We start from the raw sequence: 26009 nt of genomic DNA, 5'->3' as shown, positions 1-26009 counted from the left end.
CTGTGGGATGGTAGCATCAGAAGAGCGGAGGGCAGACGAAGGGCAAGAATGAATATGGGTGCAATTTGTACAATTAATGAAAGCGCATGCTATTGGTGGTAACCCCCAAACAGTAGTGAAAGTAGGATTCTCAGACTCAATAATATTCTTATATTGCCAACATATATAACTATTCTTAAAATACTTTTTGCCACAAATAAGTAGGCAGTTATGCAAACATTCATTTTCATTCCATATGTTTTGTGGATTAGCTATGACTGTTGCACACCATCACAAGAGAAGGTACTTGTATAGTTTACAATGTGGTAATGGCAGGTACATCCCACCTATCCATTTGTACCATTCAGTTCTAATGTATCTTACTGTTTTCACGTAATTTAAGGCATAAAGTAATGACTAACTGCATAGCAGAAGTACTAAGTCATTGAAAGGCACATCAACTTTGCTAGCTTTCCCACAGATACTGCTTCAGAACTATGGTCTCATTTTACAGGCTGACTACATTGTGGCAGCACTGTGGAGAAGCAGACTAAACAGTTTCACATGACCAGAAATAATGGGATCCATTTCCATTCTTGCAGATGAATTGATTTTTTTTTCAAGAGCCGTCATACAGGATCACAAAATCATTCAAGATGATTTTTGCACCAACTAGGTATGTCTGTAGTTTTGCACGTATTTCCTGTGACTTTTCTTAAAAGCTGGAATGACCTTTGCCTGTTTGTATACATGTGCAAACCACTGTTCCATAAATGAACAATTCGAATGGCAGAAAGGTGTCAGTTGAGCACCGTTTTTTGTGTAACTGAATCTGCTAACTACACTTTATGGTCATGTGACCTCTGGTGTGTTCATCATCTACTTTTGGAGTGCATTCCATATGGAGTTATAAGGATTATAGCTCTGGACTTTACTGCAAAGTGCTTCTGCCTTTTTCTAGTACTTGGTGGCTCAATGGGTAATTGTGACACTGCAAATCCAAAGGTCCTTGATCATTGAACAGCAGGTACTTTGTAACTAGTTGGGTAAATCAGTTCAGATGTGGAAAGAGGGTAACAGCACATAGTAGTCAGTAGGACTGTGTGTAGTAGAGAACTCCGGTGTTTAAAACCTCCAGGCTGATGACAGCTTTACCTCTAGTTTATATTTATGTTTAGCTTTCAGTCATGTATTCTCTTCATGGCACAAGCAGATGACTGATCCTTGGCTCTGTCACATACGCCAGTTAACAACTTATTAGCCTTACAAACGGGCTTACCAAACTTATAAAGCTTGAGAATGCATTTCACATGGAATCTGCAGCTTGATTATCTTCTTTCTGGCTACTGTGCATGTACATTTGCATTAAAACTGTGCAAGCCACCAAGCGGTGCATCGTGGATGGCATCTATTACCACAGCAACAACAATTACTACTACTACGCACTTCTATGCTGTTCTATATGTAGTGTCCCTTACAAATGAACCACAGTTTTCAAAATACAAAAAAAGTTGATTATTCCCCATCCTACTACCATCCTTACGTGCTTGTTCCACTTAATATCACTTCGCAATGTTATGGTTGAAATGGCTCTGAGCACTATGGGACTTAACTTCTGAGGTCATCAGTCCCCTAGAACTTAGAACTACTTAAACCTAACTAACCCAAGGACATCACACACATCCATGCCCACGGCAGTATTCGAACCTGCAACTGTAGCAGTCACATGGCTCCAGACTGTAGCGCCTAGAACTGCTCGGCCATTCCGGCCGGCCCCTGCAATGTTATACCTAAATCATTTTATTGACCAGACTGTCAAGCTGTAGAGTACTGATGTTGTATACAACATTATGGGATTGTTTTTCCTACTCATCTGCAGTTACTTGAATATTTCTGCATCTGCCATTCATCACACCACATAAAAAGTTTGTCCAAGTCATTTTGTATCCTTGTAGTCACTTAGTGATGATCCTTCCCCACACACAATGCCATTAGCAAACAGGCACAGAATGCTGCTCATCGGATCATTTCATATACAGATATGGCACCATTCTCTGTGGCACTATTGATGATACTCTTGTCTCAGAAAAAAACAGTTGCTGTTGAGATCAAAGTACTGGCCTCTGTTACTTGAGAGGTCTTTGCACCATTCATATATCGGGGAACCTATTCCATATGCTCATACCTCTATTTACAGTATGCAGTGGTGCACTGTTCAAATGCTTTCTGGAAATATAGGAATGTGGAATCTTGCCTGTTGCCCATCATCCATGGTTCACAGTATGTAATTTGATAGAAGACCAAGATGAGTATTGCACAAAATCAATGCTGATTTGTGGCTAAAAACTTTTCTGTCTTAAAGAAATTAATTATATTTGAACTGAGGATATGTTCAGGAACTCTGGAGCAAATAATCATTATGATATTGCTCTGTAATTTTGCAGGTACATTCTTTTACCATTCTTATATACAGAAGCCACCTGAACTTTTTCCCAGCTGCCCGAGTCTTTGCACTAGGCGAGAGATTTCAAATAAATGCAAGCTAAGTATGAGGAAAATGCTGTAGAGTACTCTCTGGACAAATTATTTGTGATTCGGTTGGGACATGGCAACTATTATGTTTTCAACTCTTCCAGTTGCTTCTCTACTCCAGGGATCCTATTACTATGTTCCTAATACAGGAGTCAGTGTGACAGTGAAACAACAATATGTATGATCCTCCTGCACAAACTTGATAACTAAATACAGAGAGGGGTTAGTGACCACCTTCTGCTTTCCTCCAAAGCCACACCAGACTGGTCAATGACTGCCTGGATAGAAGTCTTTGACCAGAAATGTCTCGTGTTCTCTGTAAAATCTGTTGCGCATGTATGATGGTGGTAGTTGTATGCTTCACGCATAGATCTTTTTACGGACAGAAGAATTTCCATTAGCACTTGGCTGTCACCACTGTGCATACTTTTTTGAACTGAGAGTACAACAGTCTGCTTCCTCAGTGTTTTCCCACAGTGGGTCTTTCCTGTCTGTAATCCAGTTACTCACCACATACTTATTCAGCGTGTGATTTACAGTCCATTTAGTGTTTGTCCATCTTCTTCTATGTAGATCATATTGGAAGTAAATGACATTCTCATTGTTTAAATGGGATGTTAACAACTACTTACCTGCTCTTTCTAGCAAATCTATTCACCTAGCCCTCTTAAAGGATTCATTAACTTCATTTACCATCCAGAAAGAGATTTTCACTCTGCAGCGGAGTGTGCGCTGATATAAAACTTCCTGGCAGATTAAAACTGTGTGCCGGACCGAGACTCGAACTCAGGACCTTTGCCTTTCGCGGGCAAGTGCTCTACCATCTGAACTACCCAAGCACCACTCACGCCCCGTCCTCACAGCTTTACTTCTGCCAGTACTTCGTCTCCTACCTTCCAAGCTTTACAGAAGCTCTCCTCCGAACCTTGCAGAAGTAAAGCTGTGAGGATGGGGCGTGAGTCGTGCTTGGGTAGCTCAGATGGTAGAGTACTTGCCCGTGAAAGGCAAAGGTCCCGAGTTCAAGTCTCAGTCCGGCACACAGTTTTAATCTGCCAGGAAGTTTCATTTACCACTGTCGCTGTGCTGGCATCATGATCACTAGCCCCTTTCTGTACTAATACTATCTGTAAGGACAAGCCTGTTTATAGTTGCAGTATTTCAACTATTTCAATTTTGTGTGGGCTGTTAAACCAGCAGCTTAAGACAGCTTTCAGAAAACGGTTCTAAAGTACTTCACAAGACTGCCTGTCCATACCACTTGCAATGTATGCTCAGACATCTTAGTCTCTACTCAGTAGGTTAGGATCACCTACTTTTTCTGCACTACTTTGTGTAGATATTCCTTCAATGATTCTGTAACTGTCACAGCAGTATCACATGGCGAATAAAAACATCCAATGCTGGAGTTCACATACATGGAACCATTAAGGGAACTACTCATTAAAACAGGAAATCATAGCTTGAGTCTTGGGACTTGGTACCAATTTTCATATAACTTCATCAATGCTATCTCATTTAATTTTTATTTGCACTTACATTGTAAAGAAGCAATTCTACAAACTCACAAACTACTTCACCTGCTCAAAGATAATGTTTAAATCCATATGGGTAAAGTGTAACAAAATATTCTATTTTACCGGTTTCCTCGTTTCCAACCTGGAGCATACTGTAATACTGTAACCCTTGTTATCTTTACCCTAAAGTAAAAACAGGACTGCTAAAGTGAATACACACACAATTGATTACCATCTCATTATTTTCACCACAACTAAACAAGATTACTTCCACGTAGTCATATAAATTCTAAAATTACCTCTTTATTCACACCCTCCTCCAACTCTTCTTTTACATTCAAGCTGCATGGATAATCTTGGCCCTGTGGCAAAAATAACAAACTGTAATAAGTACTTTTAAGCAGTCACAGTCCTCCCATATTATATAAAATATATCACACAGATAAACCCCAACCATCACACTACTTTATAACTCTTCTGGCAGAAGATGATGAGTATGTCACTCGTCGAAACGTCGCGGTTTGAAGACACCGCCACCCGGCTGGAAGCCCGAGAACTCTTCGCCAGCTGTATACACCGGGAAAGCATACATTCACATTTAAATAGTAGTTATTGTTAAGTGTTCTCTTTTGAGTTCAAAATTCTCAGTGATGAGTTCACTATGGTATAGTTCAATGGGAGGCAGCAAAAAATTGTAAGACTGATTAATGACAATGCCTTTGAAAATTCATTATGATCTTTCATTTCAGCCTTCTCCCTATGCTATTGTTTTCAATCATATTTTCTAGCTTCATTATCTACATATGCATATAATGGTAGTGTAATGAAGTAAAATAACACAGCTACTACCTGAAACAATGACTTCAATGTTGTTCATAAAATCAATGTTGTTCATATCAAATTACAATACAGTTTAAACCAACTGTGTGGGGGAGCAGAAACTGGACTGTCAAGTGCCACATCACTCATACTACTTTTATGATCAGAATAATAAAATGTCTACAACAGTTACATCAAAACCTTGTTGCACTGAATGCTTATTTATGATAAAATTATTAAACGCACACACCCTACGTTGGCACACTACTTAATACTATTCTAACTTCATGAATTCCTTTTGGTGGGACAAGCACGTTTCTAACAGAACAAAAAGAGAGAGTAGGCTACAGGCTACACCAGTCCTATTCTGTGGATCTGAACTATGGGTTTTACTTGCTAATCTCAAAAGAAGACAAAGTTCTGGAAAGATTATTTATGGAACAGCACCAGCATATCATGACTGAAATGAGAACAAATGAAACAGTGATAGCATAGGAAGAAAATCATTAAACTGATATTGGGATCTGTTGAGGATGTTAGATAATTAGCAGCCAAAGAATAATTTTTTATTGGAAATCGTCTTACTGATAGAAACAAAGTATACCACTTAACTTTCAGAAAGAGTATATCGACAAAATAATGAAGCAAAATGGTGTACGCAAAGAAGATGCCTTGAAGAGAGATGCTGGGCAAAAGATAGAAAGACATCTTATTAATTGATTTTTGTATTAATTAACTGCCTACAATAATACTAATATACTAGTACAAATAATGATCATTATGATTTTATTATAATTACTATCTGAGGCATGGCGGGGTACCTCTTTGAATTCCCATCCTGCACCTGGTGAAGTCACTTCTTTGGCTTGGAGCTCGGGGCGCCATGGGGCACGATAAGAGCCACGTAGGGTACGTGAACAGTATTTGCCATTCAGCCACAATTGACAGAATGGATGACTAATAGCCCTTCAAAAGTTCTGTCAAGTTAATAATTGCAGACACATGTGTTAATGAAAGACAGTACATTGGTGTGGTCTTGGCTATCTGTATTTGCTATTTGTTCTTCTCTGTGGAAGTCACAATATGCAACAAGCTTTCTCATCTGAAAAACTGCGCGATTTCAGTTGTGTTGCATGACTTAATACCTTGTGGCATTGCCTTGGAAGGGGTTAGGGCAGTGTCTAGCAACTAGACAAGCTTGTTATTGCTATTCAATTCCCCATGTTTAGCAGTGGATTCGATGATTTGGTAATCCTGAATACTGTTTTAAGCGTGACCATGTTTAGCCTTAGACCGAGTTTATGATGAGAATCATCTGACGAGTCCATTGATCTACCCAACTATCGTGGCCGTGCAGTTGTATTAAGTGAGAATGACAGTGGAATTTAGATGCTCCTTAGTCTGCTCCAGTTTTCTATTGTTGTGGCACACTTTGATTGTTTTGGACTTGGACTCAGGGCATGCTTATCATGCTGTGGCTGTTAACATTGCCTCCGTATATCGGCCTCAGGGAATTCACCACTGCCAGCTACCGATAGGCTGCCTTCACTCAAGTTGCGTAAATCACTATTCGAAATTTGTACTAAAATTTTGTACATTTTGATTTTTGGGGGTTTGTTGGGTCGAGTGCCTTTGCTGTACATACTGTCGAGCACTGTTAGAATGGTCACATGCTGATCATCTCTATGTGAATCACACGTCACTTCACATGTCATCCAGACTTGTGAAAATATAGCCTGTTGGTAAGTAACAGGCACATTTGACGCTCAGAGGCTGGAACAAGCAAAAGTGTGTAAAACCATCAAGTGTTACTGAGCTCTGAATGTTTTTCGTGTTCGTTCACTGGCCATTTGTGAGGTGGAGAGTGAAAGAAATTTATTCCATATCTGGGTGAGTTACTGCTTACCAGATTTAAATGTTCAAGTGTTTGTTATTTTAAAGTTGTCATGAAGTGAGCTTTTCTCACCTGTTATTTATTTACTGCTACAAGTAGGTTCTGACTACTAATTACTAGTTCTCCTCTTTAAAGGGTGTTCTTGAGCTGCTATGCATGCACATTCACACACTGAATCACTTAGGGATTTTCTACAGTATGTCTTAATAGAATTTTCACTGTGTCTGAAGCCAGTTATATCGATCGGTGCACGCTCATTCTCTTTTTAATTACTTAGCTGCTCACTGGTGCAAGATTTAGAAACTTGCTCTGTCTGTCTGCCTGAAGGTAGCTCTAGAAATCAGTGCACCTGTTTACTTTATTAAATTATCTAGATGCAATTGGAGGTGTATTTTAAGAATTTCCTTTTTCTAGGGGTCCCGAGGCAGCTATAAACTGCTCTGTCTTCCAGTATAGCTATTCAGTTTTAACCTTTGAGATGAGTTATGCTTCTGTGTTGTCTTAAAGAGCCATCTGTTTCCATATAATTATTTGTTGAAGCATTTTCTCATTTGCGGTTTGTGAAGATGGAAATTTTGAATCTAAAATCTAAGAACTGGTGTCAGACACAGCTTTAGTCGTTAACTATTGCTTTATTTAAATTGTCACTAAACTAAGGTGTGTAATGTCTTAAATTTGAAAGTTCAGAGTGGTGTTTGTAATCCTGCTAATGTATCTGACTTTAGTTATTATTCTTAAATAAAAACATTTTAATAAACAATGGAGACTCATGTGAACCCCAATCCATCCAGTCGTTCCACTTAATTTCCCCTTTTCCTGCTGGATGTTTGGTTGGTAACAGGCAATGGTTATTTTCCTGGAAGTAAAGGGGGAAGGTGTCATACTGTCATTCACCATGAGGTGTGTGTTTGCAGGTATCCACTGCGGAACATGGGGTCCCACAACTGTCCGAGTTTGTCCTCATTGAAAAATCAACAGTTTATCTACGAATTAAAAGTTTGTCAGCTTCCATGTAAGGGCGGTGTGCCCAACTTGTGGACGACCCCTTGGTGATTAGTACCAACTGCACCATGGAGGTACATGTTGCACTAGCTGCCTGAGCTCTAGCCATGACAATCTTGTGTCAGAATGTAGTGTGTTTAGAAAGTAGTCAGCCCCATCATAAGCAAATACATATAATTCAGGCACAATTGATCCATTGGGATAATCACTTGTGCGGTATTGCACAATGTAATCTCTATTCTGAGCATATTACATTAGCTCTGCAGTTACAGGGACAGCTGCCTTTATTTAGACAAATTAGGAGCAATAGGTGGTGAACAAGATTCTCCCACCGACATAACTGCTGGAAGTAGTAGGAATGCTACGGACACCTATAAGGACCTCAGGAGAATTAATTTGGGAAATTACCATACCAAATAATGTTACTGCTGCAAGCTATAATGGAACTTTCAATGTAGAATTTAAAGACAGGTAAAATCCATCATATGGATCATGGTCAAATTTATGTTTCATGCTGACACTTTGGCCATCACTGACAATGTTGTTGTTCAGATGCTGTACGCCCTGTGTTAAGCCATGCTTTCAATCGAATTTTACATGAAATTGCAACATCAAGGGAGTTGTAAAAATCAATTATTGGCCTGAAATTGTCACCTCATATTAAGAGGCTACTCAGGCATAAACATTTTTGGCTATTGCAGTTTCCTCATGAACCTTTTCCTAGGTTCATAGATGAATGCATATGACCATTCCATACCTGGAATTGCAAGTCACAGAGATACAAATACTCAATAACATATTACAGAAAATGTGGCCACAGGACTGTTCATGGATTACCTTCACTAATGAATGCACATCTTTTACTGAATTAGAGGCTTTGGTGTCTGCTATTGAAGTCTGAGTTTTGCAGACCAGCAGTGATGGGGGTTTAAGTGCCATTATCAGGATGGGGATTGAGATTCCAAGTAATTTAAAAGGGGACCACCCATAAGGAAAAAGTGTAGGATGTGTTTCCAGTGTAACAAAGATTGGCATTTTGTATGGCGATGTCTGGTGACATGGAAGGAGAATCAAACAGCCGACATCACACAGAATGGAAGAGGCACGGTAGTGTTCTACTGCCTAAGGGCTGGATCTGTGCCAAGTCCGAGGTACGGGAACCCCTGCCTTATTTTTGGGTACAACTTAACCAGGAACGAATGTGCACCCCCCTCAACTCTGGTAGTTCAGTTTCTCGTTTAGATTATCTGTGGCATTTGAAGTTCCGCCATACCTGTCAATTGCCTTGTTTGCATCCGTCCTCCCAATGTTGAGCTCTCACTGGGCACACGTTGCCTCTGGTTGGCAAAACTGAGTATTGGAAAATTTTCTTGGCCTGTAAAGTGGATAGTAAGTAAAAATCTTTCAGTGAACTTAATTTTGCAGTGTGTTTTTGTAAGTGGTAGTGGGTTTGTGCTAGTTTGTCAAGGCAGGGTTGTTTATTTTAAATTTAACCCAGCTGAAACATTCACATTGTGCTCCTGTCAGGTTGCCACAGGAATTCATAGTGTGTTACTGCAATGTTTGCCATTTCAGCTCAGTCACCTTCATCCAGTAGAGGTGATGCTGGTACTGGAAGTTTTTGATCGATTACCACAGATGTTAACTAACAGATTGGACATCACTGATAAAATCCAGTACAAGATTTGCCTTACAAATGACATTCCAGAGAGGTTTTCTCCATCCCTCAACTTCAGCCTATGCTTCTACCATATTCTCAGTATCTATGGGCAGCAATGGGGTGTTTCATCCTGTTGTGGGTTATGGTGCAGTTAATGAGAATGCAGTTTTGGAATCTGTGCCACTTCCCAATCTGCATAATCGTTTACTTGGTTCAGTCAGGCTCAGTATTTTGCTGTCCTGGATCTCAATCTCGCATATTATCAGATCATGTTAACAGAGGATTTCAAGTATATTACTGCCTGCTGTACAGATTGGAACCTCCACAATTTTAACAGGGTGCCCTTTGGTTTTCCAACGGGAGTTACCATTATGTCTTGCCTTCTAGATTGTGTTTTTGGTGATTTCACATTCAAGTGTGTCTCTAATTACCTAGATGGCATGGTTGTTTACTGTTCTAGTCTGTCCGAAAACCTGCAACATCTTGAGGCAGTTCTGGTTTACCAGAGGGAGGTGGACTTACTGTGAAGCCATCTAAAATGACACTGGCACATAGGTTTCATCCTTGGGACATCTTAGTTTCACTGATTGGATTGAAATTGACCAGGAGCGTACTAGTGATTTGCGAAAATTTCCAGCGCCTAGAAATAAGAAAGCTGTGGCACGGTTCATAGGCATGACAAATTTTTTCGAAAGTCTGTGCCGAATTTTATTAAATTAGTGGGGTGCCTTAACGATTTAAGAAATTTCACATGGGATGAAAGTCATCCAGAATCTTCTGAAGCCATTAAGGTGGTGCTTAGTAACCCACTAGTATTAGACATACCAAATTTTGAGGTCATGTTCTTCTTGCAGACAGACACCTAATTCTTCTGGAGTAGAAAGTGGTAGCTGTCCTCCTACAGGAACAGAATGGCAGGGGAGGTGTTGCATGTTGATGCCCTATAGCAAAGCACCTTGGGAACTTTCACCTGCGGAGATGAAATATTCCATGTATGAATGGGAAGCCTTGGTGGTTATGTTTGCCCTTAAGAAATTCAGATTTTATTTTGAAGACCAGGAATTTTGTTTAGAGACTGACAATCAAGCTCTCAGTTAGGTTTTGGCTTATTATTTCCATAATAACCTCTTAGGCATTTATAAAACTGTTGTCAAGGTCAGACGACACATCACCTGGTCCTCCTTGTATAAGCAAGCCTGGAGGTTGGTGGGGTCAAGATCACTCAACATGTCACCTGGTCCTCCCTGAATAAGGCTGTCCAGAGGTTGGTGGAGGAGTGTGAGAGCCGTAAGGGAGCTGAGCTGAACTTGAATTCCCTCAAGTGGCTCTTAGAGCCTACCTGTTAGGAATGCCTGATGGATTAACTTTGTATGGATTATATAGGTCCACTTCATCAAGTGTGTGTGTGTGTATTAGGCACCTACTAGTTATCATGGATGACTTTTCTCGTTTTTTTGACACATTCCGAGCAGAGAAATGACATTCCTGGCAGCTGGCCAGCATTTGTTATGAATTTTTTCTGTTTCCAGGCCACCGAGGATGCTTGATAGCTTCTGTTTCCCAGCTATTTGTGAGGTTCTGCTTTGATAATGGAATTACAGATGTGACCACAAATCCTTTTACCAGCATACTTTGCTGACCAGGTGAACTGCAAGTTGAAGGCTGTGCTTATCTTTCACAACAAGGCTCAGACAAAGTGGCTCAATTTTATCTTTAACACTGCACAACCCAAGTCCCTGGAGGCTGCTCCAGTATCCCTTATGTTAGCACATCCAGTCAATTTTCCTCTTGTCAACCTGTAGTCAATCAATGATTTGCTTCAAGAACAAGTCACCCTAGCAGTAACACAGCACAACTGGAGCCAGGCTAGACATAATACCAAAATTGCCTGTCACAGGTTATCCATCTGTTAGTAAGGGGCTAAACGGTTCATTGGAAACGCTGGGGACACAGTGTTAGTCCGAAACCCTAATATTGCTGAAAAGGGGGAGTTAGGGTTCGATAGCAAGCCAGCTCCTCAGTTGTTGGGACCCTGTTAGATTGTCAGGGTGGTGAGTTCGGCAAATCTCCTGGTTCTGAATTTATGGACGAGTAAAGCCTCACACATGCACATTACTCATGTCAAGGAGAGGCATATGTAAAGCGCTCCTTAATGGTGGGGACGGGGGATTTTGGTTTGGTGGAGGAGGCTGAACCACAGTGGGCTCCCTCTTCGAATTCTCACAGCTCAGAGCTCGTGGCACCAGTGGGCATTGTGGAGCAACAATGGGTGTAGAAGAACAGCAGTGGATCTCACGGGCAGTCGGTGTCTTAAAGTTGGACTGGAGGGTGAGTCATGCAGGGCTCGTGGGCAGCATGTACTGTTTAGCCGAACTTTATGTGGCAGTATCATTATACCATCACAATCATTACAATAATACAACCTTCTTTCAATAATGGTAACTGCCATAGGCTGATCAGCCCAAGATTATCATCACTCATCTAAAAGCTGGTATGTACACCTCTGGCACAGACAACAGTAGGGAGACATAGTGGCACAGAAGCAATGAGGCCTTCATAGATCACTGGAGGAAGTTGGAACCATATTTATACAATCAGGCCACTTCATTCCCATAAATTCTGGAAGGGGGGATGATCTCTGACGTTATGTTAAATCACATCCCAGATCTGTTCAACCAGGTTCAGGGCTGGCGAGTTGGGTGGCCAACACATCAATTGGAACTCACCACTGTGTTCCTGAAACCACTCAATCACACTCCTGGCCTTGTGAAATGGTGCATTGTTTTCATGAAAAATGCCACACTCAATGCAAATACTTTCAGAAAAGACTTCCTGACACTTAAACGTTTACTCAATGGGAAACATGATCGTCACAAAGGAGTGGACCTAACATGAACCATGGACCGTGGCACTGGTAGTGAGGCTTGTGTGCCTCAGCAATACAGATAGTCGTTCCGTAGGTGCAACCCCAACGGAGGGGTATCTGTTGTGGGGCCAGACAAACATGTGGTCCCTTAAGAGAGGCAGCAGTCTTTTCAGTAGTTGCAGGGGCGACAGTCAGGATGAATGACTGATCTGGTCTTGTAACATTAACCAAAACAGCCTTGCTGTGCTGGTACTGTAAACGGATGAAAGCAAGGGGAAACTATAGCCGTAATTTTTCACGAGGGGATGCAACTGTACTGTCCATTAAATGATGATGGTGTCCTCTTCGGGTAAAATATTCCGGAAGTCAAATAGTCCCCCATTCAGATCTCCAGGATGACATCGTTATCAGGGGACAGAAAACTTATGTTCTACAAATTGGAACATGGAATGTCAGACCCTTTAATCAGGCAGGCAGGTTAGAAAATTTAAAAAGGGAAATGGATAGGGTAAAGATAAATACGGTGGGAATTGGTTAAGTTTGATGGCATGAGGAATAAGACTTCTGGTCAGATGAATACAGGATTATAAATACAAAATCATATAGGGGTAATGGAGGAGTAGGTTTAAAAATGAATAAAAAACAGGAGTGTGGGTAAGCTACTATGAACAGCATAGTGAATGCAGTATTGTAGCCAAGATAGACACAAAGCCCACACTTACCACAGTAGTACAAGTTCATATGCCAACTAGGTCCCCAGATGATGAAGAGATTAAAGAAATGTATGATGAGATAAAAGAAATTATTCAGATAACGAAAGGAGACGAAAATTTAATAGACATAGGGGATTGGAATTCAATAGTAGGAAAAGGAAGAGAAGGAAAAGGAGGAGGTGACTATGGAATGTGGGTAAGGAATGAAAGAGGAAGCTGTCTGGTAGAATTTTGCATAGAGCACAACTTCATCATACACTATGTGCTGAAAAGCTTCGGGCCACTCCCAAAAACTTACTTTTACATATTTGGTGCGTTGTGCTGCCACCTACTCCATATCAGAGACCTCAGTAGTCATTATACATCGTGAGAGAGCAAAATGGGGCGCTCCGCGGAGCTCATTGACTTTGAATGTGGTCAAATGATAGGGTGTCATTGGTGTCACATGTCTGTATGCGAGCTTTCCACACTCCTGAACATTCCTACGTCCACTGTTTCTGATGAGATAGTGAAGTGGAAGCATGAAGGGACACATGCAGCATAAAAGCATACAGGCCAATCTTGTCTGCTGACTGAAAGATACCGCCGACATTTGGAGACCTGAAAGAACTGCAAAAAGGTAGGAATTGTAAGAGATGGGATCTGGATAAAGTGAAAGGATCAGAGATGGTAGAGTGTTTCAGAAAGCACTAGGGAACCATTGACAAGGACATGGATAAGAGATACAGCAGAAGAGGAAGGGTAGCTTTGAGAGATATCTAGTGAAAGTAGCAGAGGATCAAGTAGGTAAAAAGATGAGGCTAGTAGAAATCCTTGGGTAACAGAGGAGATACTGAATTTAATAGATGAATGGTGAAAATATAAAAATGCAGTAAATGAAGCAGGCTGAAAGGAATACAAACGTCTCAAAAATGAGATCGACAGGAAGTGCAGAATGGCTCAGCAGGGATGGTAACAGGACAAATTTTAGGATGTAGAGGCATATATGACTAGGGGCAAGACAAACACTGCCTACTGGAACACTGAAGAGACCTATAGAGGGTCTATACAAGGGCGATGCACTTGCGGGCAATATTTTGAAAATGGAAGAGAACGTAGATGAGGATGAAATGGGAGATACGATACTGCATGAAGACTTTGACAGTACTGAAAGACATAAGTTGAAACAAGGCCCTGGGAGGAGACAACATCCATTAAAACTACTGATAGCCTTGGGACAGCCAGCCTTGAAAAAAACTCTGCCATCTGGTCAGAAAAATGTATGAGACAGGCAAAATACCCCCAAACTACAAGAAGAATATAATAATTGCAATTCCAAAGAAAGCAAATGTTGACAGGCATGAAAATTACCGATCTATCAGTTTAATAAGTCATAGCTGTAGAATACTAACATGAATTCTGTACAGTCGAATGGAAAAACTGGTAGGTGCTGACCTCAGGGAAGATTAGTTTTGATTCCGTAGAAACGTTGGAACACGTGAGGCAATACCGACCCTATGATTTATCTTAGATGATAGATGAAGGAAAGGCAAACCTACATTTCTAGTATTTGTAAACTTAAAGAAGCTTTTGACAATGTTGACTGGCATACTCTCTTTCAATTCTGAAGGTGGCAGTCGTCAAATGCAGGGAGTGAAAGGCTGTTTACAATTTGTACAGAAACCAGATGGCAGTTATAAAAGGGGAGGAGCGAAAGGGAAGCAGTGGTTGGGAAGGGAGTGAGACAGGGTTTTAGCCTATCCCTGGCGTCGTTTAGTCTGCATATTGAGCAAGCAATAAAGGGAACAAATGAAAAATTTTGAGTAGGAATTAAAATCCAGGGAGGAGAAATAAAAACTTTGAGGTTAGTCAATGACATTGTAATTCTGTCAGAGACAGTAAAGGGCCTGGAAGATCAGTTGAACAGAATGGACAGCACATTCAAAGAGGGATATAAGACGAACATCAACAAAAGCAAAACAAGAATAATGGAATGTAGTCAAATTAAATTGGGTGATGATGACAGAATTACATTATGAAATAAGACAATTAAGGTAATAGATAAGTTTTGCTATTTGGGGAGCAAAATAACTGACGAAGGTTGAAGTGGAGAGAATATAAAATGTAGTCTGGCAGTGCCAAGGACAGCATTTCTGAAGAAGAGAAATTTGTTCACATTGAGTATACATTTAAGTGTCAGGAAGTCTTTTCAGAAAGTATTTGTTTTGAGTGTATACATGTATGGAAGTGAAACATGGACGATAAATAGTTTAGACAAGAAGAGAACAGAAGCTTTCCAAATGTGGTGCTACAGAAGAATGCTGAAGATTAGATGGGTAGATTATGTGACTAATGAGGAGATACTGAATAGAATTGGGGAGAAGAGGAATTTGTGGCACAACTTAACTATAGGGTGGCGTACAAAATGTGTTACCAATTGTTTCTTTTACAATTTACACCACACATTAGATACTCCGCTGGGATCTCTACAGCAGTACCAGCAGAGCTTGGATAAACAAATGAGTTACGAAATGACATGTAATTCACGATACTGCCACTAGGAGACTAGTAACCAGCAATGGCTGACAATGGAAGACTGACAACACAGCAACAATCGGCAATTGTGTTACTTTTTCATGAAACGAAAAGCCTTGTTGTGACTCACAGGCGTTTTCGACAACAGTTTAACACACGATGGGTCCCTTGAAAGAAGACCATTCACGGGTTGTACGATAAATTTGTACAGGAAGGAACAGTATTGGAATCGAAGCGACCTCGGCCTAAGCCTGTTTGTTCGCCAGAGAATATTTGAGCAGTACGAGTTGCTGTACAGAGAAGTCCCGGGAAATTGTGTAGAAAGGCAGCAGTGCAACTGGGAATACCCAGTCGCTCCATTCAATGCATTCTTAAAAGTGGCCTCCACATGTACCCATACAAGATGACCAGTGCACAGAAGCTCACTGAAGAACACAAGCAGCAGAGACTACTGTTTGATCAGTGGGTGGAGGATAGGGAAGAAACTCTCAACAACGTTTGGTTTTCAGATGAGGCGCATTTTCATTTTGATGGTGTGGTTAACAAACAAAATGTACATTTTTGGGCCACTGAAAACCCACAAGTGCTTCATGAATGACATTATGCTCCGAGGATTACAGCGTGGGCAGCAATTTCCAGTCACGGACTTACTGGATCCTTTTTCTTTGAAGAAACTGAACAGCGAACGTTATTTGAGCATGCTTCGCAATAGATTCATTCCACAGCTTCTTGCTACTGCCTTGCCCTTCAACACACAGTGATTCATGCAAGATGGAGCAAGGCCACATACTGCAAACACTGTGTTGGAGTTTTTACACAAGCATTTCGACATGCGGATCATTTCACTCAGGTTTCCAGGTTGCTTCAATGATGGACAAAATTGGCCCCCCAATAGTCCAGACCTCAATCCATGTGACTCTTTTCTTTGGGGGTACCTAAAGGGAAAAAAATTCCTTAACTGTCCACGTGATTTAATGGAGCTCACAAGACTTATTCTTTAAATTTTCAGTGAAATTAGGGAAGACATGTGCTGTAGGGTACTCACTAACTTCAGCGTTCCTTTGAAGAAAGTTGGGAAACAAAATGGTGGGCATATTGAGCATGTACTGAGTTAGAACAAATCTCCATGGATGGCTCTTCATTATAGCATATGTTCCTTTCGGATTGTATTGACAATAAAGTTTATATTCAAAAACAAAATGGTAACACATTTCGTGCGACACCCTATAGAAGAAGGGACTGGTTGGTAGGACAGGTTCTGAGCCATCAAGGGATCATCGATTTAGTATTGGAGGGAAGGGTGGAGGGTGAAAATCAGAGGGAGACCAAGACATGAATACACTAAACAGATTCAGGAGGATGTGGGTTGCAGTGGTTACTCGGGGATGAAGAAGCTTGCACAGGATAGAGTGGCATGGAGAGCTGCATCAATCCAGTCTTGCCACTGAAGAGCACAACAACAATAGAAGGGGTGGATGTGCTTTGCAACCAGTTTACAATACTTCTTTTGTGACACAGTGCCTCACACAAGCTCCACTGGACCCATGGGTGCCCACATAGTTGTTTCCCAGAGTATAATGGAGGCCCCTACAGTACAGGAGTCAAGAGGCTCTTCCCCTTGTGGGTGACGGAAATGCACCCTCCCAATGGCACAATGAAGGTATCAGGATTCATCAGACCACGCAGTGCTCGGCCATTGTGCCAACATCCAGCGCCAATAGTTACATACTTATTTCAGTTGTTGTCGATGTCATGGCGTGGGTCATCAGCGGCACAGACTCATCATTAGGAGTGTTTGGAGCATTGTGCATTCAGACACAATTGTACTCTGCCCAGCATTAATGTCTGATGTTAGTTACACCACAGTTTGTTGCCTGTCTCGTTTTACCAGTCTGCCTAGCCTATGATGTCTACCATCTGTGATGAGGAGTACTTGCCCAACCCCATAACGTCTGGCCATGGTCTCACCTTTGTTTTGCCATGTGTTGAAGACAACTGCCACAGTACTACTTCAACACCCGGCAAGCTGTGCAGCTTCCATAACATTCATACCAAGCCTTCAGGCCATCAAAATCTGCTCTTGGTCAAACTCAGATTGTGCGCATTTCCTATTTTACAACAAGACAAGATGCTCACTGATACTCCATGCAACGTGTGTGTGTCTGACTAGAAGACAAGGTGAGATGCTATTGCCTGGATGAGTTTATACTGACAGTAGATCAGTGATCATAATGTTTTGGCTGCTGTGTATATGGATTTAGTATTATGACTTCCAAGTGGATGCTGGGCAATGCCAAGGGAACCATTCTGCAACATTTGAGGCAACTGTAAAATGCATCAATTTATTACAAGGGTGTGCCAGAAAATAATGCCTCCAAAATTTTGATTCTGTTCTTAATATCAGTTGTCATGCATATGACACTGTTGATGTTACCACTTTGCTGACAGAGTATGCAGCACCCTCCTGATGAACTGGTGTGTGTGTGTGTGTGTGTGTGTGTGTGTGTGTGTGTGTGTGTGTGTGTGTGTGTGTGTGTGTGTGTGTGTGTTATTTAACTGTGTCAGCATGTGAGAAAACCCTCAGACAACAGAGCACCAATTCAAATAGTTCATACACATGTGGAGCACCCTCTCCTTCAGCATGACAATGCCAGACCATACACAACTTTTTTTTTTTTTTGCACCTGCAACAGACTGACGCCTTTGATTCATTATTATTGATCATCCTCCATACTGACCCGGTTTGAGCAAATGAATTTTCAACTGTTTGCAAAACTTAAAGAACACCTTCAGGGACTTAACTTTGATAGTGATGAATTAGTGTAAGCGTAGGTGAGGCTGTGGGTCTGCCAACGAAGTCAAGCATTCTACAGTGACGACACCAACAACCTGATGTCTCACTGGGAGAAAGGTGTTCAGTGCCAAGGTGACTATGTTTGAAATAAATATACAAGCACGAAGAATAAATATGTTAAATATTAAGTTTGTTTTAATTAAAATGCTTCAATAATTTCCGAATAGAAATTTTGTGTCATTACTTTCCAGCATGAGCTCATGCCCAAAATATACACCAATTAAAAATTAACATTTAATTAATTTGGCAAATAAGGTGGCTTTCAACTGATACAATGTTAAGGTCATAGGGAAGTTCAGTTCATCGACTAACACAGCACACAGAGTATGAGAAGACTTCTTGTAGGTAAAAAGTTACGTTATGGGCACCATTTGGATGTTTTGGTTAACATTAGGCTGTGCTACTGATCAATTTGTTACCATATCCTTTACTTGGCTTTCACATTTCTAGACTTTGTCAGCTCACAGCCACACTGCCACTTTTAAACATAGGCTAAGCCTTGAGATGCACTATGAATCAGACTCACACTACAACCAATGTTACAAGGGGGGAGTGGGTCTAGAACCACATTTTAACCTTGTAGCCTTTGAATAGTTCTCCAGTTTAGGTCCAAAGTCAATGGATCTTCAAACTGCTTTTCATTTACATGATGTGTGTTGTGCATACATATCATCCTGAATGCCAAACCATCTTTACATCAGGGTTCAAAGTCAAAGCCTGAACTGTGTTGGGTCTGACCACTCTTTTACTGTATTTAATAAAATTTAGTATATTTATTTTCCTATCATTTCCTCACAGTGATTGTTTAGGATTACTGTTGTGATAATGCTTGTCAAATGAATTGCAAGCTGTTCACATAGTTTGTATAATATATGTTGAAGTACTCACATATATTCAAATGAAAATGCTGCATTAATGCTATCCCAGTACTACTGCAGTTGCACTCAAGATGTATGTTGAAACAGATTTTTTCAGCACAGATAGTTCACAAGTAGTTTGCGTGATTGTGTCAGTGGGCTCAATTCTCATTTGCAGGATAAAAATACTAGTGGCACCAAGTGAATTTGTTTGCTGCTGATAGGTGAATACCCTACAACTGGTTGCACTACATCAGATTTCAAGTGACATGTATATGTAAGATTATTTACACCAGCAACTTTCACATTGTGACAGTTTCACAAACAATATGAGTAACAATGTGCAGCAAATGCAGAAAGTGGATATGGACAAACCTGTCAATATTTAATGTGTAGCCCCATGGATTCATAAAAACTTTGCTGCCAACATACAAATTCATTCTGCCGTGTAACAATTTATGCTTCCATGTGATATTTGTCTGAAATTTAACTTTACTGCTGAGAGTTCTACTTACATATGGTTCACATATTCAAAGTAAACAATTCTCATTCCATACCACGATACACTGCAATAATGCATTAACTGCAGCCATACTATTTATAAATTTAATGGCACTGCTAAGGTTCACTACAGTCATAATCATTCTTAAGTTGCACATTAAGGTTGTCATTCAAAAGAAGTGTATCAGAGCAGAATATACCCACTTTATGGCAACCAGTTTATCAGTATAATTGGGTTGTGCATTAAAAAAGTTTTGCATGTTTACTAAACATTAAATTGAAACTCTTGCTCAATTCTATGTGAGGTTTAATACAAGGCTTATTTCAATGCACTGTGCAAAATGTCATATTTAAGACAGTAAGTTCATCAGTTTAGTAAACCGAATTATTCATGTTTCCAGCTGTATGACATCAATTGTATGTATTCACGCATCACACTGCACACAGAAATTAATGAAAGCCTGTTAAAAAATACAAGTAAGCCACTTACTATGAAGTGTAACTCAGTTTGTACTTCATCAGTTTCATCTTTTTTTATCCACTTAGTTGGCTCCTGGTCCATCGCCTCAGTTCTACAGTCTGAAAAGAAAAAACAATCAGATAAGAAAAGTTTTTGGCCCACTCAGTTTCTGTTTTTACCATGAGGTATAGCTCAAAGGCAGTATTGTCACTCATATATTGCGTGCAGTAAATGGGTGATTACACAGGAAACAGATGCAAAGTGGCTGAGGAAAAATGTGTTCATTGATATAAACTCATTCACATTTTGCAGGTCATGAAGAGTGAGAACAATCATAAAATAACATGCAATGGAAACTGAGCATTTAAAGTTGCTACTGCTTCTTTGTAACACTGGCTCATGGATACCATCCTGTTGTGACAATTATGGAAGATGTGTAATTTTGTGTGCATGCATTAACTTCAGCATTATAAACAATCACAGCAGTAAATAGATTGCAGCGATATTACTTAATAACATCAAATATTTCATTCTATACTTGGTTCATTGTGTTAATTTCAGTGTGATAGGGACATGAAGAAAATCCGGATATATGGATTGTTTATCAGTGAATATGCATTTTCAATGTAGGCATTACCTTGAAACTTACTTCATCTGTATTCATTCACGGATGTATGCTCAATTTACAGGAAGCGTCATCATTTTAGAATCTTTACCTGCTATTAAAGGAAACCAATACCTGCTGTAGACTGCACATTGCAATGCGGAAGTTCTCATTCTTGATTACCATCAAGATTAAACATTGGTTAGCATTTTCTAACAAAACTGATTTACTGAAACGACTTCATACTAACTGTAAATATGATGAATGATCTATTGAGTTCTGATGACATGTAATGCTTTACGTTAGGCAGATTATAGTTAATCTGTACCTTGCATCTCGCCAGTTTGTAAATGATGTTGCAGTACTCTTATACAGAACTCCATTAAAACCCACACACTACAACAAACTGGTATTTACATATGATTACACGAATACTAACGACACGAATAATAAAAGCACAGTGAAAACTAACAAAATGCAACAGAATTGCAGCATTTCCTTTCATGCGAACATACTCAAACCATGAAATGATGTAGTAACTGTGGGCACTTTAAAAAATGCTTACGTTAGCCCTAAGATCTGGAGCCGCTTTATGTCTACATCACATCACAGAAAATTATCATCACAATCATTATTACTGCTAAGTAAGTCAAAATAAGCGCACTAACATGGGCAACCTTTGAATTTCACTGTCAGCCTTTTCTCGTTAGCCACGAAGTATATGAGGAGATTACTTCGTAGACAAACTGCTCCTGACAGCACGTCACACACTCAGCCGTTTCTTTTACGAAGATACACGTAGCGATTTTAACGGTCAGGCCAAAAACAAGCACTAACAACTCAGGTATTTAGTTGTTACGAACATAACCTGAAAAATTACAACATTCACACACCGTCACCAAGCACACTATAGGTGATGTGATCACAATTAAATACAGAATAAAATCTCATCCTTATGTACCCATTAAAAATTAAAACATAAAAAAGACAGCAGCCTCAAACAGCAGAGTCATCACAAGATATTCGCGAACTAGTACACTCATCAAACTCAACTGTTACTGTGATAGAAATTAAGTACCATGTTAATTTACTTCCGAAACACATTTCTTCACTTATTCTTGTTTGCAGTTTATAAACGCTTATAAATTACCTGGAGAATATCACACACAAATTTCCACAACACCACGAGGTTGCTGCTGACTACACAGTACTGAGTACACGAAGGGTGACAGTATCGCAGAACCAGCAGATGCATTCAAAACCAGTGTGAATCTTGTCGCTCGTGTGGCCAACAGCAGAATTTTACGTCTTTTTCAGTGAGTGTTACGAGATATGTAATTAACAGTTTTTTCTGTATTTTCTATAGTATTTGCGTGTATTAGTGTGAAATAGACTTGATAAATTGAAGGTTTCAGTTTTTATTTGCGTTTGAATAGGAAAAGCGAAGGACAGCTTCGCGTGTACGCAAACGTTTGTTTACATTCTTAAATTACATTGTTAAATGCGCGGGAACATCAATTAAGTAGTGCACAATACTCAGTATTTACGTTTATTAGTGTCATTTAGACTCGATACATTGAACATAGCAGTTTTTATACATTTTATTAGGTCATTTTTCGCGTGTACGTGAACGTTTGTTTACATTATAAATACGAGGGTTAATCAGTTTAAGTTAGTGTTGGATGCTTAGTATTCACGCTTATTAGTGTCATTTAGGCTCGTTACATTGAAGGTAGCAGTTTTTATACGTTTTATTAGGAAAAGTGATACTGAAGGTGAACTCTAACGCCACTTGCATACGTTTGACTAGCGCAACCTGTGAGCATTAACAGTTAAGTAGACGTAAAATACGTGGTAAATTGGTGTTACACTAAAATGTCTGAGTAAATCAATGTTACAATAAAACTTCTGAGCCATTCTTACATACGGTTTAGTTAGCAGAAATCTAATACTCTCCTCGCGTCTGCTTATTTTCCTTAGCTTGTTGTGGGCATTAGTGATCGTGTACTGTGAGCCTATGGGTTCCTATAAAGTAGAACTCGTATTTGTGCTTTTCATTCTGAACTCTTATTGTTAGCTAAAGGTTTTGTTTTGTACCTGCATCTGTCAGTGTACAATACTCAGTATTTACGTTTATTTGTGTCATTTCGACTCGATACATTGAATGTAGCCGTTTTTATAGTTTTATTAGGCCATTTTCGCGTGTACGTAAACGTTTGTTTACACTGTAAATGCGAGGGATTACCAGTAGGTGTAGTTTACCGCTGGTTACTGTTTAACATTTATAAATAACATTCACTATATAGCCTCTAGCAGTATACTGTAGGTCACTGTTTTTTCCTGTAGTATCCATTTGATAGCCCTAGCAGCAAAATAAGCACCAGATCTAGCTTCTACCATAAATATTTATTGTTTTTCATTGTTGAGTGTCCTTTCTGCCACCTAGAGTGTAGTTGTTAACCTAGTGTGGCAGTAGATTTCCTTAAGTTTCTTATAGTAAATCACATATTAGCTAGATGGATAGGGACTGTGTCTGTTGTGTGCGGATGCAGGAGGAGTTAGCCACAGTCCAAATGCAGCTGGAAGCTTTGTTGGCCACAGTCAACTGGCTCCAGAGTGCCACCTTGAGGTGTAGTGAGGATGGGGTACCTGGGGCAGCCTTTTCTGTACTAGATGTGCGGGCCGGGGGGCGGGGGAGAGATGTCACAGCTCTCTGTCACTGAGCCGATCTACACTAGTAACATAAAACTGTTTATTTGCTGCCATTAATCGTCACTGAGGAAAGAAGTCAACAAACCTAACTCAAAAACTTCATAAAAAGACTGAAAGCATTACAAAAACACACACATGGAAAAATATCCTAAATGTAAAACTAAAATGAACTCCCAACACTGCCAACACTGAAAAGATAGTCAACAAAAGTGTAATAAAGGAGAAATTAAAAAAAAAAAATCTGAAACTAAATATAATGTGTCATTTCTTATTAATGTGCTCTATTTGTATGTATACAGTCAATTGAATAAAGTTGAAAAAAGGTTCAAGTCATGGCTGTGATACAAATTTTAATTAATTTCTTCAGCTTCTACAATTGTTAAAGATAAAGCTGAGACTCGTACACCTCAAGGAAACTTTAAAACCATCAGTTCATGAAATGAAAGAAAATGATCTGTTTTATGCCCAATTGTGCAATAAAATCTTCAAAGAAATGTAAATCCAAGTGTATGAAATATCTTTATTGATTTATGAATATTTCAATACCATAAACAGAGGATCATTTATAATTTTTGTCTGTCTGATGCAGTGTATGCGGTACTTTCACTCCTGTGCACTTCACACGTGTGAAAGAGACATCAAGGGACTCGAAACCTCCTGTTTGTGTATTAGTCAGTACAGTATCTTCTCTGAAAAATAACATGAAGAATGACAGAGAGCTTGGATCATTCCCTGGCTGATTGCTGTGTCCTAAGGACAAGTCTTCAAATGCGTGATTAAGTGGACTAAAATTATTTTTTTTCTAGTCAAATTTGTCACCACCCTTTCTTCCTCGGACAGACTATCAATTACATCTTGTTGACACAAGACTACATGTTACACTTGTTGAGGTACATGACTTCAAGACTGTCATGGTCAGAATCTGTGGAGGAGTTACCACTTGTATCAACTTCGAATAATTCATCCCCACTGTCATGCTTCATATCTTCATAATTTCTTCCTTAATAAGAAGGGAACAACAACAACAACAACATATTCAATAGAAGGGCTGAAGATAAAAACATTTGGATCAACAGAGGCGTCCAATCCCACCCATCGGCTTTGATCCGTGATGTAAGCATGTTGTGGTGTGTGACGTCATGACGGTGCGGAGTTTAGTTTATGAGTGTGTTGTGTTTGTAGCTGTCGTCTTGTTGCAGTTGGAGGTGTCCTCAAGTGGTGTGTGTATGGTCCGTGTATTATGTGGTGTATTGGGTTCATTTGGTTATCACTGCTTGAAGTGTGCATTTATCGGTCATGACTGTTATAGAAGAACAGAAATTGGTTTCACTGAGTTAAGAATCAAGTTTGTGTTGTGTTTATGTTATTGTGGTGTCATTTGCTGTTTGTTGAGTGGTAAGTCATTTAATTTAATTTGTGGCTTCTTTTGTTTGGTATGGATATGTCTTCTAAGTTTAATTGGGTTAAGGTTGAGGGGGGGGGGGGGCTGGTTTGTTTTGGATGTGTTTTTGTTTGTTTGTTTGGCAGAGGTGGGGGGATTGGGGTTGCTGACCTAGTATGTAGTGCTGGAACTTTTTTGTGGTAAGTAGCCATTTTTTTGGATCTATTGTTTGCATGTTATGATGATTGGTGGGGTATTTGTGTGTTGTTGGGTCAGTGTTATTTACTGCATGTGTTGATGGTTGGTGTTTTGTTATCAGCACTTGTGGTTGATTTATGTATCTTAGGGGAAGAACTTTATTTCAATTTTTTTGGTATTGTCAGTTGTATTTGAGTTATATAGGTCAAGGGAAGTGTCCAATTCCAATGACTCGTTGTAGCTACGTGTTTTGGTATTGTGAGCTGCCGTTGACCTATATAGGTCAAGTGAAGTGTCCGGTTCCCATTTTTGATGGTATGTGTAGTCGCAGTGTTGCAATTTTTCTAGATATCAATTTTAATTTTGTGGTATCGGTAATTGTGGTTGAGCTATGTAGATGAAGGGAAGTGACAGATTCCTGTGAATATTGTGAATGTAGTGGAATTGGGGAAATTTTGATTGGTTTTATGTTGTCATGTGTGTGTGTGTGTGTGTGTGTGTGTGTGTGTGTGTGTGTGTGTGTGTGTGTGTGTGTGTTTAGTTTGTCCCCACCCAAAAACCCCCAATTTCCCGCACTGGTCCCGTGAGTTTGATTATATTTATGGATTTTGTAATCGTGTTTACATAACGACCTCATAGGCGCCATATTGGAGACATTGTGAATGGTCGTGTCCGCCATATTGGTGACGTCATTGCTCAAAGCATACGGGTGGAATCGGACATTTCTGTAATCCCAAACATTGATGAACAGTAAGATCAAGTAAAATTGAATGCAGTGAAATAATATCGTAGTAGACACAGTACTACTACTACTACTACCACCAACTTAGTAGCCAGAACTGTGAGAAACTGCTAAAAAATAGGTTCAAAGCTCTATTGTGCACTTAAATTCATGAACAGTACACAGCTGCCTGTGAAGTTGCGCATTTATACTTGTCATTAGTGGTCA

General features: G+C 39.8%; 1 protein-coding gene across 5 annotated transcripts in view; it reads right to left on the bottom strand.

Annotated features, from left to right (window-relative positions):
* LOC126426863 (zinc finger protein 729-like) overlaps positions 1 to 22005 on the bottom strand; it is a 119308-nt gene extending 97303 nt beyond the window's left edge. For 3 of the 5 annotated variants that reach the window (XM_050088892.1, XM_050088895.1, XM_050088897.1), the window contains exons 1-3: positions 21920 to 22005; positions 20196 to 20284; positions 4325 to 4387 (exon numbers count right to left, since the gene is read on the bottom strand). In XM_050088892.1, coding sequence (XP_049944849.1) covers positions 4325 to 4387; positions 20196 to 20267 — 135 coding nt within the window. In that variant the 5' untranslated portion in view covers positions 20268 to 20284; positions 21920 to 22005. Of the gene's footprint in view, positions 1 to 4324; positions 4388 to 20195; positions 20285 to 21437; positions 21638 to 21919 lie in introns of all 5 variants that reach the window. The other 2 variants (XM_050088893.1, XM_050088894.1) reach the window with 2 other exon arrangements.
* Between the last annotated feature and the right edge of the window lie 4004 nt (positions 22006 to 26009).

This window comes from Schistocerca serialis, chromosome 11 (genome assembly GCF_023864345.2).
Source record: "Schistocerca serialis cubense isolate TAMUIC-IGC-003099 chromosome 11, iqSchSeri2.2, whole genome shotgun sequence".
Lineage (NCBI taxonomy): Eukaryota > Metazoa > Arthropoda > Insecta > Orthoptera > Acrididae > Schistocerca > Schistocerca serialis.
This window is presented reverse-complemented; position numbering and strand designations above follow the sequence as displayed.